Genomic DNA, 20815 nt, shown 5'->3' on the forward strand with positions numbered 1-20815 from the left:
AAGAAAGTGATTATATATCTTTCTCTCCATTTTCCTACCCCAACCTAAGTTTCTATTTACCCCATTTCTCCTCAACAAATCTCATTTCACTCATTTCACTGATCCTCGTATATAGCAGATTTTTGAGTCACCTCATCATCCTGACTACTTTTTTTTGGATGTGTTCTTGTTTGCCAGTGTACCTTCTAAAATATACCTCCCAGAGGTCTGACACTTCATATGTAGTCTTACCAAGTCAGAGGTACAATAGAAATCCCCCATCATTTACTAGATACTCTAAGATCACAGTAACTCTTCTGCCTACTACCTTTCAATGTTAAGTCCACAAAAATTATTTTCCAGTTACATATCTCCTATTGTGTACTTTAAAACTTGATTTTAACTCAGTAAAATAATTTTAAATTTATCCCCTTTTCTGTTTCCCCTACCTGAAGGACAAGAGTTACAAATTCCAAAACCTCAAAACCTATCATTTCTCACCTGACTACATGAATCTGGGACTTCTCAGATTGACTTTTTCATGTCACCCCTGGGTATTTTTCTCGACTCTCCTCCCCTTTCCTTTTTTGCTTCCTTTCAAGAGTTGTCTTCCCTGATTAGACTATAAGTTCCTTGAGGACCAAGATTGTCTTTCTTTTCTTCTTTTTTGTATTTGTATCCCTAGAACTCAGCACAATGCCTAGTATATAATATGCACTTCGTGTTTACTGATTAACTAGAATAGAGCAAATAGGAACAGAACTCTACTAGAGAAATTTCTTTGGGTCAGATCAGATAATCATTTCTGAATTCAAAGTATAGTCCTATTCAAGCCTCCAGATATCCACCTTGTAGAAGAATATTATGAGAAACTTTGTCAGAGACCTTGCTGAAAATCCAGAGACCTGGCCTTGTATAGAGTTCCTTTCAAATCCATGTAGCTTTAGGAATAGCCCTGAGAAAGAAAAGATGGTACCAAAAGCATCCTAGATATATGGCAAGTTCTAAAGTCTCCATCCTGATTTCAGTGCTTTCCATGTTCTAACCTCAGTAAGGAAAAAAAATTAAGATCATTCTGATTCTCTAAATCCAACCAAATTTGATCCTGTGCACTTCAGCAAGTTGTTGTCCCATCCAATTCTTTGTGATCCAATTTGGAGTTTACTTGGCAAAAATACTGGAATGATTTGCCATTGCTCTCTCCAGTACAATTTACAAATGAGGAAACTGGGATGAACTTGGTTAAGTGACTTGTCCAGGATCACACAGCTAATAAATGTCTGAAAAGGGATTTTCTAACTCCAGATCTAGCGCTCTATCCACTGAGCCATCTAGTTGCCTCTATTTCCGCAAGTACATTAATATAATTTCCATTCTGATAGAGATAATGTAAAATAGTAAAGAACAGTGGAATAGGAGTCCTAAATAAGCTTGACACTCAATTCTATCAAAAATTAACTGGCTATCCTCAGGTAAATGACTGTACTTCTTAGAATGTCACTTTGCTCAATCATTTTTAAAAAAGGGAGAGGGGAGGGACATTTGACTAGTGACAGGCTGAGGTCCTTTTCAGTTCTAAATCCAATAAGTCTATTTCAAATCTTATAAGACACACACTCCTTTTGTTTTGGGTTCAACATTTAGAAGAGTTACTAAATTTCCTTCAGTGATCTGAGGCTGTACCTGCTAGTATTACTCCTTATAACTGTCCTTACCCCAGCATATTTATTTCCCTCCACTGGAAAAAAAACCCAACAAAACAAAACACTGTTCTGAGCTACTTACACATCATAATTTTTAATAATTATGAGTATAACAGCTCACATCAGTGTGCTGCGGCTGCTGAACAAGCAAGCAGAACATTGGCTTCTAGTTTGGAAAACACCTCCCCCCATCCCCAGATAAAATCCTAGCTCCACACTAGCTCATAAATTCCAAACCCCAACCACAAACTATTCGTTATGACAAGCCAACAAAGAATTCACAATTGGAATCCAGAAGGTAAAAAATGCAGAAGCAAAAAAGAAAAAAAAAATCAGAAGTGAAAAATTCTACTTGTTGTCACTATGTATTCCTGACCCACTTACAGGATACAAAGAGATTTAAAGGGAAAGTTACAAGACTCATCATCTCAGGCCTAGGCCTTCTTAACCAATGAGAGAGGCAGAAAGCTTAAATCACCTCCCATCAGGAAATGGCTGAAAAGAAAAGTTGGGGGGATTGTAAGGTGCCTTCCTGCTACATTAAAGAAGCAGGTTGATCTAGGTATAACAGTAACAAAACTGGAGGGAAAAGGAAATTGAAATGAAATAAATAGCATAGGACATCAAGGGTTAAGTGAACTGGAGGATACCAACCTCAGAAAGCTGATACAATATTACAGTCTGGATTCACCTAAGTTAACAGTTCAAAGCTCAGAAGCAAAGAGAGAAGCTCTTGTAAAACCCACTAAGTTAGAAACTAGGAAAATGAAAACTAGAGAATCCCATGTTTTCCAAACCATAAAAAAGATGATATACCATTTGATTAGAAAAGGAATTCTCATCTTATCCCCCATTCAAGTTTTCCAAAAGCTTCAAGCCCTAAGAATCACTAAACAATTCAAGCAGTGTTCATGAAATTTCCAAACATTTCACTTAACAAAGTATATTCCAACTCTATTTTGCTAACCACACAAAACCTTTCCTGATATTTCAGAGACAATAAAATAGACCTAACTTCAAAATTAAAAATTAAAACACAGGATTGTGTCCTGACGTATCCAAGAAATTATCCCTTTTTGCATGGAGGAAGGCGCATCATTCCCAACTTTCCCAAGGTGGTGTGAGGAGTGACAAGAAGGAAGAACATCACAAATATGTAAGAAATAATGAAAAAAAAAAAACACCAATCTCTTTCTGTATGTGGAAGGGTAAGGGAGGGTAAGGAGTGGCAAGAAAGAGGAGGATCACAAATGTCAGTTCACAATTTTCCTATAAGAAATAAAAAAAAAACCCTATAAATTTTGTAATTCTGCAGAAAAACTTCCAAACTCTTGCAATTTGCAAATGGATAGGGCAATTTGGGGAGGATGCATTTTCTAACTCTCTTCTAGTCTAGTTATGGGGAGGTAAAGGGACAGAAATCACTTAATCACTATGGTCTTTCAAATATCCATAAATAGATGCATTTTTGTCAAATACTTTAAATTTTTAAAACTTTAAAACAGTTCTCAATTTTCTCCCTTCCTACCAAGCCCATGGTTCATAACACTCAGACAGAATTTGTTCTTCAACTTGACCTTGCAAAATAGTATCCTTCAACACAAACCCATGCAAATACTATGTACTCTTTTTGAAGTTCGTTATCTCTTTGCTCACAATCAACAGTGTGAATGGAGCAGCTGCATGCAATTGTATTTTAACCCTCTCATTTCCTATGGTGGTACAAAATAGGCATGTGTTCTTATAGAAGAGACCCTTAATTCATTCACTTCAGGTACTTTATCACATGTGGTACCAGCAGAAAGCAGTCACCTTATTTGTTTGTGCAAAGTTAGAAAAGTTAAGGTGACTGACAACTCTTAATAGTGGCTGCAGAATGTATCTAAAGGAAAATGACAGCACCATCTAATCAGTCAGCCTCCTTTTAAAAGGCATATACAATTTGGAGAGAAGTGATGAGAAAGCATGCTCATAACAGCATGTTCCTGTTTATCTCAGTGACCTGAAGGACAGAACAGTAAAGCATTGAATGCATGGCAACAGTGTTTAATAAAAGGGCCATTAAAGAATGTTTCAAGTCAAAAGACTGACAACTTAAAAAGAACAAGAAAATAACTACTGCATTTAGGATTAAAACAAAAGCTTGTTAACTGACACTTTTCCATTCATCTCTATGGTTTCATCAACTAATGTAGATATGATTAGAAATACTTTTTTTTGGGGAGCATCTGCAACTGGGATCAGAAACTCCCAACAAAAATCTAAGTACAATAACTGGAATGCAAACATCCACAGATGCTTCATTATGGGAACTCTTTCTTAAAATATAGAATGGTGCTTTTTAAAGAAACCACTACTTCTTAACCTGGCTTAAAATCAATTTCAAAGACTTACTAGAGTAGCTTGTCCCTAATATACCTTTCCCCAGAGGCACAAGCTTACCGATATTAACGATGTGTTAACCATTATAAGTCTGAAACAGGGAAAGAGATCCCCAAACCTCAAAGAAGTAAACCACAGCAATAAACCACCCAGTGAAAATATAAACTTTTCTCCTATCTTTCATGTAATGCCACTTTTCCATTACTTAAATATCATTTATGTGGGGGAGGGGGTAAATGGAAGGAGGATATTAACTGTGGCAAATGTGAAATCATATTCAACTCTAAGCAAAATGTCCCTTTAGAGTGCAGTCTTACTTCTCTATATTGCCTCCTTCCGTCATTCCGTCTTGACTCATTCATTTTGTTCAAACTCAACAAACATTCATTAATCGCCTACTAAGTGTGTGCGCTGTGTGCCAAGCGCTAGGGAAAAGATTTCATTTTATAGGAAGTCACCTTGCAGTTGTTGCTGGCCACCCAACCCCTCCCCTCTCCCCATCATCCCCTTCCTGAAGGGCTCAGAGAAGCGGATCTGCATATACCCACCCTGCCTCCCTCCTCAAGTCAGGCCATTTTTCCAGTGGTGGCAGCAGCCACCACGAAGTCGAAATATACTATGTTACTGGGCTCCAAGGTCCTTTTAGGACCTAATCTTTATACACAAAACAAAATTAAATGGTATTTAAAAGCAAGTCAAGGTTGGAATTTAGCTGCACACCTAACTCATGCCACACTTTAAAAGGTGGCAAGGGAAATAGAAGATATGTTAATAGTACAGTACAGTCACTGAGTTTCTCCTGCTTACTCCTTTAGCATTTTTCAGTATTCTTTCTTTTTATCTCCTCAAATCTCCCTAATCATCAGTATGTGGCATTATAACCTAAATCTCATCTCCCACTTTCTAAGTGAAAAAGCCTGGGTGCCAGTCGTCTTCTTCTGTCCCTTGGGTCCCTGGGTACTTAGGTGTTGATACACAGGACTGCCACCAAAGGCCTGCCCTTGTCCCTGGAAGCCCCTTCATTTCTAATTAGAATTCTTGTATTCATTCCAGGGTTGTCCTTTTTTTTTTTTTTTTTTTTTTTTTTTTTTTTTAAAGAATTAGTTTCGACCTGGGCACAGAGGGATGTGGGCTTCTCTTAGGGTCCTAATCCACTCCCCCTCCCACCTTTTGGCCCCTAGAAAAAATTACCCCAGCTTCAAAACAGCTCCGTGCAAGCGGATGCAAAGCTTCAACCTCCCGCCAGCCTCCTGCCCCCCTCGCCCGGACTTCAAAGTTTGCACCCAGACGCCTACAGATGCAAATGCGCTGGAAGGGTCCGGAGTGAAAAGCTGAGGGGCAACTGGAGTGGGAGAGGAGGGGATGGAGAGGGGAAGGGGCTAGCGGCCAGAATCATTACCTCTTCTAGCAGCGTGACTGTATTCCTGCAGTTGTGCAACCGGGTGGTGAAGCTGGACGTGGTGGGCGAGTTGTAGTCCTCGGTGGTCTCGGAGATGAACTCGGACACTGAGATCTGGTCCGGCATCCTGCCCGGGAGGCGAAACACAAGCGGAGGTTGGGGAGATGAGTAACAATGAAGCCGCCCGGAGACTCGGAAAGGCGGCTCATGAACACCCCCAGCGGAGAACCGAACCCGTCCGTCCGAGAGAGCCCGGCGCCTGCGGCGGGGTGCCGCTGCTGCCTTTCACCCAACCCCGGCGCGGCTGCCTGCTGCCCTCCACCCTGGCCGGGGGCTGCCGCAGGGACTGTTGAGGCTGCCGGGGCCACGGACGCTGGCGCTAGCTCCGGGGAGTCTCGCACTCTGTGGACGCTCCGGGCAATCCTGCTCCTAAGCCGAGCAAGGCTGGGGAGGCTGGCGGGGCGAGATAAGTGAGATGGGTGCAGCCAAGGAGGGAGGATCAAACCAGCCACCAAAGGAAAATGGGGGGAGAAAAAGAAAAAGAAAAGAAAGGACCCCTTCAAACTCCGTGTGGAGCCGCGGCAGCAGGAGGAGGGGGGGACCTGACCCGCCTCTCTCGGCTCATCCCGGCGGCGGCTTCTCTGCAGCAGCTCGCACCCGGCGCGCAGAGGAGGCAGCGGGGGGAGGGGATGCAGACTAAGAGGGCAGCCTGCCTTTGGGGTTAGCGGCCAAGAGTCCTGCTTAGGGAACCGAGGAGGGCAGAAGATGCCAGCGAAGTTCTCCCCCTCTCTTCACAGGGAAACCCCGAGACTCTTGACAGTCAAGAGCAGACTGAGCACACTCTTCTAAAGCGCCTCTCCCGCAACAGTCACGGGGACAAACAAGGAAGTGCTCTGCGCAGGCGCCAGAACCCTCGCTCGCCTCGACTTTCCCTCCCTCCCCCGCGCCGCCCCCCCTCCATCCTCACCACGGCCTCCCCCTACCACATCTCCCCCTTCCCTTTCCACTCTCCCCCACCCCCTCCGCTTGCTATCCCCCAATCCCCTTCCCTACACCGGAGGCTTCGCAGCGTATTCGTCTACCATCCCCACCCCCTGACTTATTACCCCCTGCCCTGGAGTCAGTCCCCCGCGCGCTTCGGCTCGCGCCTCAGAATCTTACCCCGGGGACCGAATGCGCTGCCTCGCTCCCGGGGACTCTCCCGGGGGAGGCGCGAGGCTAGACTTTAGGGGCGAGTGGACAGCCAAAAACAGGCCAGCTCCAGACAAAACCCAACGTAGCCCTCCCGTCCTCAGTCCCCCTTCGCCCCCCCCCCCCGCCCCAACACTCCTACCCATATGAGTTTGTGGGTAATGTTCGCGCGGCCCAGGGGGCTGAGGCTGAGGGAAAGATTACTTCATCCTCTAATGGTTGCATTTTCGCGAACGTTTTCTAAAGAGGGGCTGAAAAGTTAAGCACCGAGAAATGTATATGCAGAAAGGGGAGGCGTCATAGGCGCCTGCAATTATGAAAGGCCGTGTTTAGTTTAAAGGGGGCGAAAAGTAGAGGGGGGCGCTTGTCTTGTGTAATGAATGATGAGATGTCACTAATGCGCTGTGTGGTTGGTCCTCATTGCCACGCAAAGCTCCCTTCCTACTCTCCCCGGTCGCCGCCTCCCATTCTCCCTCCCCCCCTTCCCCATCCCTTTTTTCTGGGTGCACACTCTGCGCTGGTGGATTTGTTTTTAGCATATTTTACCGGATCTCTAAATGCTAAGAGCAAACCAAAGATTCACTATTTTTACATCCTCTTTTTTGCAATGGAAGTAAAAAAGAAGAAAGAGGGTCAAGGAGTAGGGAAAAAGGCATCTCCTGGAGTAGAAGTAGTGAACAAAATTAAACAGATGCAAGGCAGATTTCCTTGGAAAAGGAAGCAACAGACTGCTCATTTCTCTGCCACTGCAGATGGCTATTTTTTTTTAAACTGGCTAAATCGACTTACTCTTAGGGAACCATTTATTTTCTGCCCTTTGATTATTGATGAAATTGAGAGGGGGAGGCATTTTCTGAGCCGCAGAATCATTGCACTATGACTGGTTCAACTAAAAAAAAAAAAATATATATATATATATATATGTATAAATATATATATATATATGTTTAAAATTTGTCCATTTACCACTCTGGCCAAATGTGAGGACAGAGTATGGCATTTAAATTGTAGGAACAGCTTGGTGTTGTTTAGGCAGACTGCCACCCAATAAAGTACAGAGCAGTGGCCTGTTAGCTAAGTGCCTGGATGTATCCCAATTCTTCCAATCAGATAGAGATCTATCTCAAGGGCAAGATTTTAGGTTTTGTGAAATAACTATTTTCCGATTTCTTGGGGAAATTAAATTCTTGCTAAGGTAGAATCAAAGACTCGTAGTATAGCAACAGTTTTAAAATTGGCAAGTATCTTGAAGATTATCTAATTCTAATCTATGGGACCCTGGGTAGGACACGCTAAACCTCAATTTCTCCATCTGTGAAATGGGGATTATAATATGTTCACAACCTACTTTACAGGGTGGTCATTAGGAAAAATGCTACATAAATATAAACTTAGGTTTTTAAATAATATTTTGATAATTACATTTCAATATAATTGCTTACTTATTAATTCTATGTATTCTACTTTATTCATTAAAAAAAAAAAAAAAAACACCACTCTGAGAAGAGAGGTCCACAGGTTTCACCAGATTGGCAGAGAGTCACATGAGACAAAGAGATAGAGAGACAAGAGAGAGAAAGGAGGAGGAAGATGAGGAAGAAAAGGAGGAAAAGGAGAGAAAGAAAGGAAGAAGAAAGGAGGAGGAGGAGGAAGAGGAGGAAGAAGAAGGGAAGAGAAGAAAAAGAAAACCTCAGTTATGCCTACAAAGTTAGAGTACCTCTCCTCAATGGCTCTTACAACTATACAAGTAGTCATCTAGCCTTTAACAATGCTTCTTGCAACTACATAAGTGGTTATCTAGCCTTTGACAATGCCTCTTACTAGTGGTCATCTAGCCTTTGAATCATGAATCAGAAGCTTTAGAGAGACTTTATTGGGGACTTTATAGTTATCTAAATCAAACCGTTTCGTTTTACAGACAAAGACACTGAAGCCCAGTGAAGTCATAGAATCATAAATTTAGGACAGTAGTGAACTTGGATGTCATCTAGCCCAATTGCCTTTCTATTTCAGATGAGGTAACTAAGATCCAGAGAAGTTAACATGACTTGGCCAAAGTCATGTAAACCATAAGTGGCAAAGCCAGGGTCCTTTCACTCAAAAGGGTCCTTTCACTATCCATTGTACTAACAAATCATAGAGGTAATAAATAGCTATGCCACAATGCAAATCCAGATCCTTCTGATACCAGGTTTTGCCACTATGCCATTGTTCAGTGATGGGGAAATCCCTACCTAAGGGGAAAGGGGGGAAGGGAAGGGGGAGGGAGGGAGGGAGAAAAGAAGGAAGGAAGAGAGGAAGAAAGGAAAGGAGGAACTGGGAGGGAGATCCCATTTTTTTGATTGTTTGGGAAATTTCTCCTTAGGTGGAAAAGATAACTTCTAGAAAAGATCTTCCTTTAGTCCTAGCTCTTCCTCATTGCTGCTAACCAGAGTAGTTTAATACTATCTATCTATCTATTTATCTATCTACAATATATTTTTTTTAAGCAGGTAGTCATTTTAATGATGATAAAAATAAGTTGAGGATATTTAAAGTATCAATTAAGTACAGGTTTAATTAGCCAAAGAGAACATTTTTTTTGAAGGGACATTTAAAAATAAAGACTTTCCTCTAGCTACACTGAAAATTGAGTATTTTTCCATTTGGGAAAATAATTTTGTGAGTTAATCTGGATGACTTCAAACACAACTTTTTCCCCCTCATTAGCCCCAAAATAATGATTCAGCTACAACAACTCTACAGTAATCAGGTAAGATGTGCAAGGTGATTTTCTACATAAATTAAGGTGAAAGCAACACTCTTTAGAATATTATCCTAATATAAAGTAAGCCTTTTATAAAGTCTAAATTCTTTTGGGAAATTACCCCATAAATCCACAGAACTGGTTTAAGGCCTACCTTTGTCTAAAAGCATCTCTTACAATGTAGCTATGTGTCATAGTAGACAGAGAGTTGGGCCTGGATAAGGAAGACCTGAGTTCAAGTCCAATTTCAGACACTTACTAGCTTTGTGACCCTGTTTGCCTCAGTTTCCTTATCTGTAAAATGAGCTGGAAATGGCAAATCAGTCCAGTATCTCTGGAAGAAAACCACAAATGAGGTCAAAAAGAGTAAGAAACAAATAAATCTTAGTTTCAGCTTCTGCCTTATATATTATATAAGATGTTTGTACTAGATGGTGATAACATATCTTTGTAGGCTGTAAATATTCTAGGTACTACAAACATTATCATTCCTATTTTATAAAGGCTAGAAGAATTATCCTAGCTAATATTTACATAATGTTTACTATGTTCCATGCACTTTACAATTATCTCTTTTGATCTTCACAATCTAGGATAGTAGCTATTATTATTATTTCCATTTTGTTGTTGTTTAGTTGTTTTTCAGTCATGCCTAACTCTTCATGACTCCATTTGGGGTTTTTGTGGCAAAGATACTGGAGTGGTTTGCCATTGTCTGGTTAAGGCTATTGCTAGGGTTAAGTGACTTGCTCAGGTTTCTAAGGCCACATATGAATTCAGGAAAATTAGCCTTCTTGATTCTAGGCCTGGTACTTTATCCATCAGGACACCTACTTGCCTCTGTTTTACAAATGAGAAAATTGAGGTAAACAGAGATTTTAAAGTGATTTGTCCTGAGTCACACAACTAGTAAGTGTTATGGATTGTATCTGAACTCAGAGCTCTGTGGCCACAGATGTGGTACACTATTCACTGCACTGAAATCAAGGGGCTTGCTCAGAGTGACATCAATAATTTCACAGCTGAGCTTTAAATTCCCTTCATACAAGACAAATTCTCCTGCTCTAAAAATCCACGAGTCTATAATTCTATATATAGTATAATTTTACTTTACCTGTGTAGATACAGGTTATTATAGCAAGTGAAGATTAAGAAGGTTGTTATAGCAAATGAACTGTACTGACAAAGAATTATGTATTTTTTTTTTCTTTTCTAATCTCCTCTTTGTAGAATTCAGGAGCATAAACCTGCTGTGATCAACTGCTGTTTCAGTTTCATTTGCAGATTATGTTATATATCTGCCCCTCCCCCAACTCTAGCTTGCCAAGAAAGGAATTTCTGAATAATGAGACACTGTGCCATGGTAAACATAATACCTCTTCTAACTTGGTTTGAAATTAGACTTTCAAAAGATTCTCACCTTGACAAACCATATCCAAAGATCCTTGCCCACAATCCTTTTGCTATTTGAAACCACAACACAGTCTAAATCATTTCCCAAAATATCCTTAAAGTAGACCATCATTTCTGAAAATAGACATACTGCTTTATGCATTTTCAAAATACACAAAACTATTATTTAGAGGTAGGTTGCCTGGTAGAGACTTGTGGTCATATCCCACTTGTGATGCTGGCTATGTAATCATAGACAAGTCATCTCTATGAAGCTTCATTTCCTTCTCTGTAGAATAGTAATAAATCCATAATACTTACTCCACAACATTGTTTTAAGGCTCAAAGGAACTAATATATACAAAATAATTTTGAATCTTAAAGCATTATATGACTATTAGTTACTATTACATGTAGAAAGTACTTCCTTTTCAAAGTCTGTAATTGTATTTCTTTGCCAAGAAAATGGAAAAGATAAACAAATCAATTCTATTGTCATCATAAAATATAAAGACAAAAGATAGATATCTATGTATGTGTATATATGAGCATATATAAATGTGAGTATGTATATATACATATATGAAAATGTACACATATGTGTATGTGTGTATTTCCAGCACCAGCATACAATCTGACCTATGTCAAATTCATTGCTGAATTATAATATGACACCTGGTTAAATGAAGGTATTACATTAGTAATGCCATTTTCTTATGTGCGGATGATATTACTGGCTCACTGTCAATAGGCCATTTTATTGTCATTCAGGCATATCCAACCCTTCATGACCACATGGACTATAGTACACCAGGCCCTTCTATTCTCTAGGCCTCCACTATTTCTTGAAGTCTGTCTAAGTTCATGTTTGTTGTTTTCATGATATCCATCTCATCCTATGATGTCTATACATTGTTATTTTTTCATTAATGAAAGAATATTTGCAGGCTGCCTTGCTCATTCATTGTCCTTATATGGGGATAGCCTATGGTCATAAAACAAACAAACAAACAAAAAAAAAAAACCTGTGGAGACTGAACAGGGCTCTAGATATTTGTGTGAAGCAAGTCAAGAGAGAGAGGGAAATATTTTTTGCATTTAGAGAAATCACCGAAAATTCAATTCTTCAGGGCCATTAATATAAATATTATAAAAATTATGTATGAGATTTTATTATACTGTAACATTACTAGTTTTATAATAGACATATCCAGAATCTTGTGGTATAGGGAAAAGAACACTGGATTTGGGAATCATAGAACTTGGATTTGAATCCTAGCTATGCTATTTATTACTTGTATAAACTTAGGTAAATTGCAACTTATGTGGATTTCATCCTCTTTATCTATAAAATAAGAAATATTAGCCAGAATAATTTCATAGGTCCCTTCTAAATATGTCTTGAGTTTTTACAATAGTTATTTCTCAAACCAGACACTTTGGAATATCATACATTTATTACAATAAAGCTGTCTTGTTCAAAAGATTTTGGGAATTTCTTTTATATATATTATTAATATAACAGTAATTATAATATATATTGTTACAATATAATATACATTATAATAGTAATTATTACGTTATATCACATACACACACACACACACACACATATATATATATAATTCTCTATAGAATATACCTTATTCTTTTGAATGTCCTCAATTATCACAAAATCCCAGAGTTGGAAAGGATCTCAAAGATCAATTGCTCTTGAGTATATATGAATAAGAATTTCCACTATGATATTCTAAACAAGAGATCTCATAGGAGAGACCAAAGCCCTTCAGTGACTGGAACTCAACACCTCTCAAAGCTACCCATTCTACTTCTGGCTAGCTCTAATTATTAAGAAAATTTTCCTTATAGTAAGGCTAAATCTTCTGTCCCCTGAAGCCAAGCAAAACAAATCTAAACCTCTTTTACATGACAATTTTTATATGGGCAAATTTTCATCCTTTGAAGATGATTTCAAGTCATAGAAAACTGGAGCTGAAAGCGGCCTTAGATTTCATCGATACAACTCCTTCATTTGCATATAAAGAAATTGAACCCCAGAGGATTTTAAATGACCAGAGTTTTGAAATAATTAGGAGTCATTCAGAGTTAAATCTGGTGAAAAAGTTGATCAAGCTGAAGAATATAATGTGTGCATGTGTGTGTTTTAATATCATTATATAATAATGAGATTGATTTTTCCATGTAGCCCCTGATTTTGAAATCAGTTCCATAAAAAGAATTTCAGTAATGTTTGAACAAAGGTATCATCACTTGAATAAGCAAGTAATATCTCTCCTGAAAGGGACACATTCATTTATAGTTTAGCGTACCTTTATATTCAATTACAGAGAGTGCAATTTCAATGGATAGCCATGTTGTTTAAATGCCAAATGTGTTTGCCTAAAAAACTATTTTATGGGGATCTCATGAAAGTCAGGTACTCATGTGGTAGGTGGAAGAATCAATACAAGGACATTCACTAGGTCTCTCTGAAGAACTTTAGAATAGATTGTGAGGCATAAGAGACATTGGTAAAGGATCAGCATAGCATGACTCCATTAAAGAAGGCACTATGCTTTATAAGCAAAGCATAATTGAAGTTGATCAAAAGAAATGTGAGACATACACATTTAGAGATATCACCATTCCAAATGTTCATGTGGACTATTTGTGCCTTATCTGTGGCAGAGCCTTCAGAGTTTTTATTGGTCCCATCAGCTACAGTTGAACATACTATACCTTGACTCCAACATAGCAATGTCAAGACCTTTCTTCTTGCTCTGATCCTCAATGACTTTGTAAACCAATAGATGTATATGTTCTTATATATTTTATTACAAAACTAGTCATATGGATTTCTAGATACACCTTTACCATTCCATTTTGTTAGATATAATATTTGCCCTATTCTAGGCAGTACTAGAAAGTGAGTATTTTCCTTCACAAACTATGAACTGTTCTCAAGTATACTAATGAGGTGGTAGAGGAAAAAAGAAGGGGAAGGGAAAAAATATATTTGACCCCATATATGTTTCACTCACATGTATGATTCTTTATGAGATAAAGACTGATTTTCCTCCATGATAGTTTTTGGTGTATATGTATATGCATTTTTTACAAAACATCAATTTTTAATGTCAACAAAACAAAAATTAAAACCAATCCCTCAGCCCAAAGCACAATGTATCACTGAATGTAAATACTCAAAAGTTGGTATTTCATTAAACTATATGGGTATTTCATTAAAATAAAGGGGAAAAGAAAACTATAATATATTCTGTTCTACTGTCTTCTCCACCTTCCAAATTGAAAAAGGATCAAGGGATCATTAAAGGGAAAGAACCTAGGAATAATGCATTTCTTCACTTGAATCTCTTATAGTGTTCAGATACTGGACACTGAGTAGGCACTTAATATATAGTAATTAAATGGATTTGTTGGAATTTAGGAATTAATTTTTTTCCTGGTATCAAAAATCATCAATCAACCAACAAACATTTATTAAGCAATTACCACATGCTGGGCACTGTGCTAGGTACTAGGGTCACAAAAACCAATGAGATAGTCCCTGATCTCAATCAAGACCTAGAGAACAAAATAAAAATCATGAGTATATAATATCTAAGATCATGCCTATGTTTCTAGATAGACTATTAACCCTTTGGGTGCCCAGCTACTATCTTTTACTAAAGACCCTTAGGGTCTTTCGTATATATAGTATGTAGGTCAGAATTTTCTATCATTTCGAGCCATATTTGATTATTACTGTTATTTTCCCTTTCAATCTAAAATTTCTACTTATCATTATCAAGGACGAGAATGGTGTATCCAAAGACAATTAACATCCTTCCTTTGGTGCAAAGGAATTTAATTTATTTTTCTTGGCCCCAGAGCAATGGGTAAAAATTGCATAAAGGCAGATTTCTGCTCTATGTAAGGAAAAACCTTCCAACAACAAGCATCACCCCAAAGTGCTTCGGTAGGTGGTGACCTATTCATTAACAGAAGTTTTTTAAGTATAGCCCCAAGTATAGACAGCCTCTTCTAAGCATACTGAAGAGGGTATTATTTCTCATGTAAGGATTAGACTAGATGGCCATTGTCCTTTCAACTCTGATATTCAATGACTCTAGATCCAGGTTTGAATCATATGAAGTCTAGCATCTCAATTTTGCTAAAGTAGATATGATACCCAATTATAAAATTACTGAATTACAAGGAACCTTAGAGATCACCTAGTATGGATAGGAAACTTGTTAAGAGATTGGATGTAGCATCATGGAATGAGTTTGTATCTGAAACAAGGTCTTTATAGAGTCATAGAATTTAAAAGTTGGAAGAAGCTGCCATCTATTCCAACCCATTACTAAAAGGAATCCCTATTGTAACATACCTGACAAGGAGTTATCAAGCCCATACTTGAAAACTTTGAAAGAAAAGGAACCCACCACCTCTTGAGGCAGTACATTCTCCTTTTAAGCAGCTTTGAATTTTCTTCTTGACACTGAGGACAAACTTATTTATTCTCAGTTTCCAAACAGTGCTCCTAGTTGTGTCCTCCCCAAAAAACTGGGTCTAATCCTCCCTCAATATAACAGCCCTTTTCTGATAAAGGCCTCATTTCCAAAATATATAGAGAATTGACTCTAATTTATAAGAAATCAAGTCATTCTCCAATTGATAAATGATCAAAGGATATGAACAGACAATTCTCAAATGAAATTGAAACTATTTCTAGCCATATGAAAAGATGCTCCAAGTCATTATTAATCAGAGAAATGCAAATTAAGACAACTCTGAGATACTACTACACACCTGTCAGATTGGCTAGAATGATAGGGAAAGATAATGCAGAATGTTGGAGGGCATACTGATACATTTTTGGTGGAATTGTGAATATATCCAGCCATTCTGGAGAGCAATTTGGAACTATGCTCAAAAAGTTATTAAACTGTGATCCAGCAGTGTTACTACTGGACTTATATCCCAAACAGATTTTAAAGAAGGGAAAGGGACCTGTATGTGCAAGAATATTTGTGGCAGCCTTCTTTGTAGTGGCCAAAAACTGGAAACTGAGTGGATGTCCATCAATTGGAGAATGGCTGAATAAATTGTGGTATATGAATATTATGGAATATTATTGTTCAGTAAGAAATGAGCAGCAGGATGATTTCAGAAAGGCCTGGAGAGACTTACATGAACTGATGCTGAGTGAAATGAGCAGGACCAGGAAATCATTATATACTTCAACAACAATACTATATGATGATCAATTCTGATGGACATGGCCTTCTTCAACAATGAGATGAACCAAATCAGTTCTAATAGAGCAGTAATGAACTGAACCAGCTACACCCAGTGAAAGAATTCTGGGAGATGACTATGAACCACTACATAGAATTCCCAATCCCTCTATTTTTGTCCACCTGCATTTTTGATTTCCTTCACAGGCTAATTGTACGCTATTTCAAAGTTCGATTCTTTTTGTACAGCAAAATAACTGTTTGGGCATGTATACATATATTGCATTTAACTTATACTTCAACATATTTAACATGTATTGATCAACCTGCCATCTGGGGGAAGGGGTGAGGGGAAGGAGGGGAAAAGTTGGAACAAAAGGTTTTGTAGTTGTCAATGCTGAAAAATGACCCATGCATATATCTTGTAAATAAAAAGCTATAATAAAAAAATAAATAAAAATTACTCAATACATATATATATATATATATATAAAACAGCCCTTGAAATACTTAAGACAATTATCATGTCTTCTCTACACTTCACTTCCCCAGGTTACATATTTTTAATTCTATCAACCGATGTGGAATCAAAGCCTTTCACCATACTGGTTACTCTTCTCCAGATACTCTCCAGATTATCAACGCCATTCTCAAACTGTGGTTCCTAGAACTAAACACAATTTCCAGATGTGATTTGGATAGGGCAGAGTAAAGAGGGACTATTTCCTTCTTGTTCCTGGAAACTATGAGTCTCTCTTATGCAGCCCAAGACTGCATTAGCTTTTCTGGCTGCCACATCAAAATGCTGACTCATATTGAGTTCACAGTCCACTAAAACCTCCGGATATTTTTCAAGTAAACTGCTGCCATGAAATTGATTTTCTTTCTTTCTTTTCTTTTTTCTTTTTCTTTTCTTTTCTTTTCTTTTTTTTTTTTTTTTTTTTGAAATCCCCAAAGACTTACTAGTCCAGGGCTATATCTGTAATATCTTTCTGTTTCCAAACACAATCATGCTCCATACTTATTTTTAATTCAATGAAAATGATATTTTTCTATTTGAGTTTTCACACCTGTTCTATGAACCCTCTAGTTCCTCCTGCTGAAAATCCACCTGCTACCTAGTGGTGTTAGTCCCTATACCTGTGGAAGTCAGTGCTTCGTGGCCTCCTTAAGCTGGATATATTTACAGTGCTTCCTCAGTGGAAAAAAAAGGAAAAATGATTCAACTAATCAATAAGTATTGACTCAGCAGCTGAAATGTGCCCAGCACTAACCTCCATATTGTGAAGAAGAAAAAAGAGAAGTAGAAAATATACTTGTTAATCCTCATTTTAGTGTATATGAAGGAGATTATCATTTAATTGTCAAGAGACTACTTCAGAAAAATAATGTTTAAAAGAAAAATCAAAACAAAAATAACTACTATACATGAACCCGATCCATGTATTTATTTCAGGAAATGAAAATTTAATGTGATCTTGTCCATAATGCTACCTCTTCAATTTTTCCGAAAGAAATTCTTAAGTAATTTGATTCTTCAGCAATGAGGTGATCCAAACCAGTTCTAACAGAACTGAGAGAGCCCTCTGAATCCAGAAAGAGGACTATGGGGACTGAATAGGGATCACAACATAGTATTTTGTTGTTGTTTGTGTGGGTTTGTTTTTTTTTTTTTTTTCTTTCTCATTTCTTTCCTTTTTGATCAGATTTTTCTTGTGCAGCACGGTAAATGTGGAAATGCGTCTAGAAGAATTGCACATTTAACCTATATTGGATTACTTGCTGTCTAGGGAGGGGGAGGGAAAGGGAGAAAAATTTGGAACACAAGGTTTTGCAAGGATGAATACTGAAAACTGTCTTTGCATGTATTTTGGAAATAAAATTTAAAAAAAAAAAGAAATTCCAAGGTAGGGCTACTTCTAAAAGCTTAGATTTCAAAGCTAAAGAATACTTACCATCAGGTCATCAAAAGCAGCCCTCCAAAATTGCCAGTTAGAGAAAAGAAATAGTTAGCTATAACATTAGAACAAGAATAAATGTAATATAGGGCACATTCATTGTGACCTTGAGGAAGTCATTTTTCTAATGCTTCTGTTTTCTCATATGAAAAATGTGGGAACTTGGCATAGGTGATCCATCTCCAAGATATCTCCTACTTATAAAATCTGAAAATTCCATGAATCTTTTTATAATATTGGTTTGGGAATTTGAATAATCATATAATATCATCTAGGGAAACCTGACACCTACCAGTAGTTTCCCATTTATTATCCGGGGACTACAATTATAAGCATAGAGTGAGATATGAGGCTTTTAAAGTATCTCATTATTATGTTTCAAGGGGCATCACTTTACCCATAGGGTATTTGAAGGATGTAACAATGAGCTGTTATCACAGAGTTCTACTTTATTGATATTGATCAAATGTAAGTTGTTGCTCCTTTTAAAAAAGGGAAAATTGCTTAACCACTGGAGAGTTTTCTTTTTAGTATATACTGTTTGGCTAACATCTTTCTCAAATATGAACATTCCAAATCACACTAGGGAATTAATTCTAATATAAACTCTGGAATTGCTAGTACTTTATGTGCAACTATCCTATTTAGGTTCACTTGTTAAAATTATGCTATTTTGGCTAATATGGAAATATGTTTTGCATGACTACTCATGTATAACCTATATCAAATTGCTTATCTTCTCAAAAAGGGAGGTGGGAGAGAGGGAGAGAATTTGGAACGCAAAATTAAAAAAAAATGTTGAAAATTGTTTTTACATGTAAAAGGAAAAATGAAATGCTAAATAAGTCAATTTTAAATATAAAATGATATTTGCTGCAGGCTTTGAATACTTTGAAATAGGAAGAGAGTTTTGGGGGTTTTGAGTTTTATTTTTTTTTAAGAAGGCAAATGGTCAGGAAACCTTAGTCCCCGCTAATTAAAAATGATCTTAGGCAAGTCACCTCATTTCTCTGGGTCTTGATTTTCTTCATAAAATAAAGGGACTATGCTAAGATCCATTCTCAAGTATATGCTTTATTTTTTAAAATAAATGTGTATGTTTTAAGGTTAATAGTCTATGTTCTAAGGTCAATTCAAATACTACCATTCTATATTCTAAGAACCCTTTCAATACTAAGATTCCATGTTCTAAGATCAGTTTCAACTGTAACAGCCTATATTCTTATATAATATGTTCAAAGATTTCTTTCAGTACTAATGTTTCATAAGTTTGTAAATTCATATTATTACTGAATATTGGGGAATATCATTCCAAAAGATTTTTTTCTTTTGAAAACTTTAACTGTTTTCAATTGCAATTCTTATACACATATATTAACTTTCATTCATCCCAAAGACTTGTGGTATCTGGAATTTATTTATGTTAGGACATGTGTTCTCTACTTTAAACAAAGCCTGATGTATTAAAACCTGAATTTACAAAATAAATTGGAATGTTGTTATTTGCTTTACAAAACAACAACAACAACAACAACAACATAAGATTCCTTTAAATAGCAAGTTTAACAAACATTATAAATGCTATTTCAATTATAAAAAAATTTGATTTAAAACTGAACTAGAACCAAAGAATAGAAGTTAAAGGGAGAAAAACATCATTTTAGTATAAGAGAAAATGAGCTAATAAACATAACTCTCCAAAAATGGAATGAGTTGTCTTCAGGGTATGAATAAAATACCTTATTCTGGCATTCAAAAACCTTTATAATCTTTCTTAAATTTATCCCTCCAGCTTTAGTTCATATGTAGACAATAGAATATAAACTTCTGAAAGGAAGGGACTTTTATTTGTTTTTATATGTCCAGATTCTAATACAATGCTTGGAACATAGGGGTGCTTAATAAATGCAAGTTGAATGGGTGAACAAACACCTCTCCAATTTCCATATTCTGTATTGCAGTTAAATTAGACTGTTCTTTATCCATTCTTCACATCAGTAATAATAATTATTGCTCAAATGTATAAAGTACTTTGTAGTTTAAAACTAAATAGTGTAATGGATGAAGCACAGATGTGGAAGAAATGGCTAAGTCTTGGATCTAACACTTGGATCCAATATTTTCCAGTTTTATGTGACCTTGGGCAAGTGAGTTTACTTTTCTGATTTAGTACTATGTCAATATCTCCATGTGAACAATAAACTTAGAAAAAACAACATCATTGACTTAAAATATTAGAGCTGAGGAAGGTACCTCAAAGATCACCATGCTCAACATGCCCATTTTTACAGATAAAACTGAGGTCCAGAAATTGGGAATGATTAGCCCATCCAGGAAATGAATGGGAAGGCCAAATTGAGAACAGAATTTTCTTGACTCCTAAACAATCTTTCCACTCTCCAACATAGGGTTGTGGCAAGAAAAGTCTTCTGAAATGCTTAAAATGCTACATATGAATATGTTATTATTTTGTGTAGTAGGAAATGCATATATTATCATTCTCATTCTTCAGATGGAGAAAGTGAGACCCCAAAAAAGTGACACAGATAATAAAAAAAAAAACAGCCTACATGAAATTCCAACTCTCTCTTTAAAATTTCAAGTCTGTTACTTCTACTATATTGTTTCTCATTATTGGTTTGAAATTCCCTCTTTAATTAGGTCAGAATCAAGAAGAATATTTTGTATTTACAGGAAGGCAAACATTTACATTCATTTTGTGGGAATATGAAGTTAAAGAAAAACTGGCCTCAATCCACTTTATTCAATAATCTTACTTTCTGAGTTCTTCAGTTCCCTGCTTTGAAATTAGATTATTCATG

The 20815-nt window shown here is 37.1% G+C and overlaps 1 protein-coding gene across 8 annotated transcripts in view; it reads right to left on the reverse strand.

Annotated features, from left to right (window-relative positions):
- Positions 1–20815, reverse strand: part of ASAP1 (ArfGAP with SH3 domain, ankyrin repeat and PH domain 1) — a 594911-nt gene that overhangs the window by 352429 nt on the left and 221667 nt on the right. For 5 of the 8 annotated variants that reach the window (XM_051971096.1, XM_051971093.1, XM_051971094.1 and 2 more), the window contains one exon: positions 5464–5590. In XM_051971096.1, coding sequence (XP_051827056.1) covers positions 5464–5590 — 127 coding nt within the window. Of the gene's footprint in view, positions 1–5463; positions 5591–6624; positions 6756–6796; positions 7084–20815 lie in introns of those variants that run through there. The other 3 variants (XM_051971091.1, XM_051971095.1, XM_051971098.1) reach the window with 3 other exon arrangements.

This window comes from Antechinus flavipes, chromosome 1 (assembly GCF_016432865.1).
Source record: "Antechinus flavipes isolate AdamAnt ecotype Samford, QLD, Australia chromosome 1, AdamAnt_v2, whole genome shotgun sequence".
Classification (NCBI taxonomy): domain Eukaryota; kingdom Metazoa; phylum Chordata; class Mammalia; order Dasyuromorphia; family Dasyuridae; genus Antechinus; species Antechinus flavipes.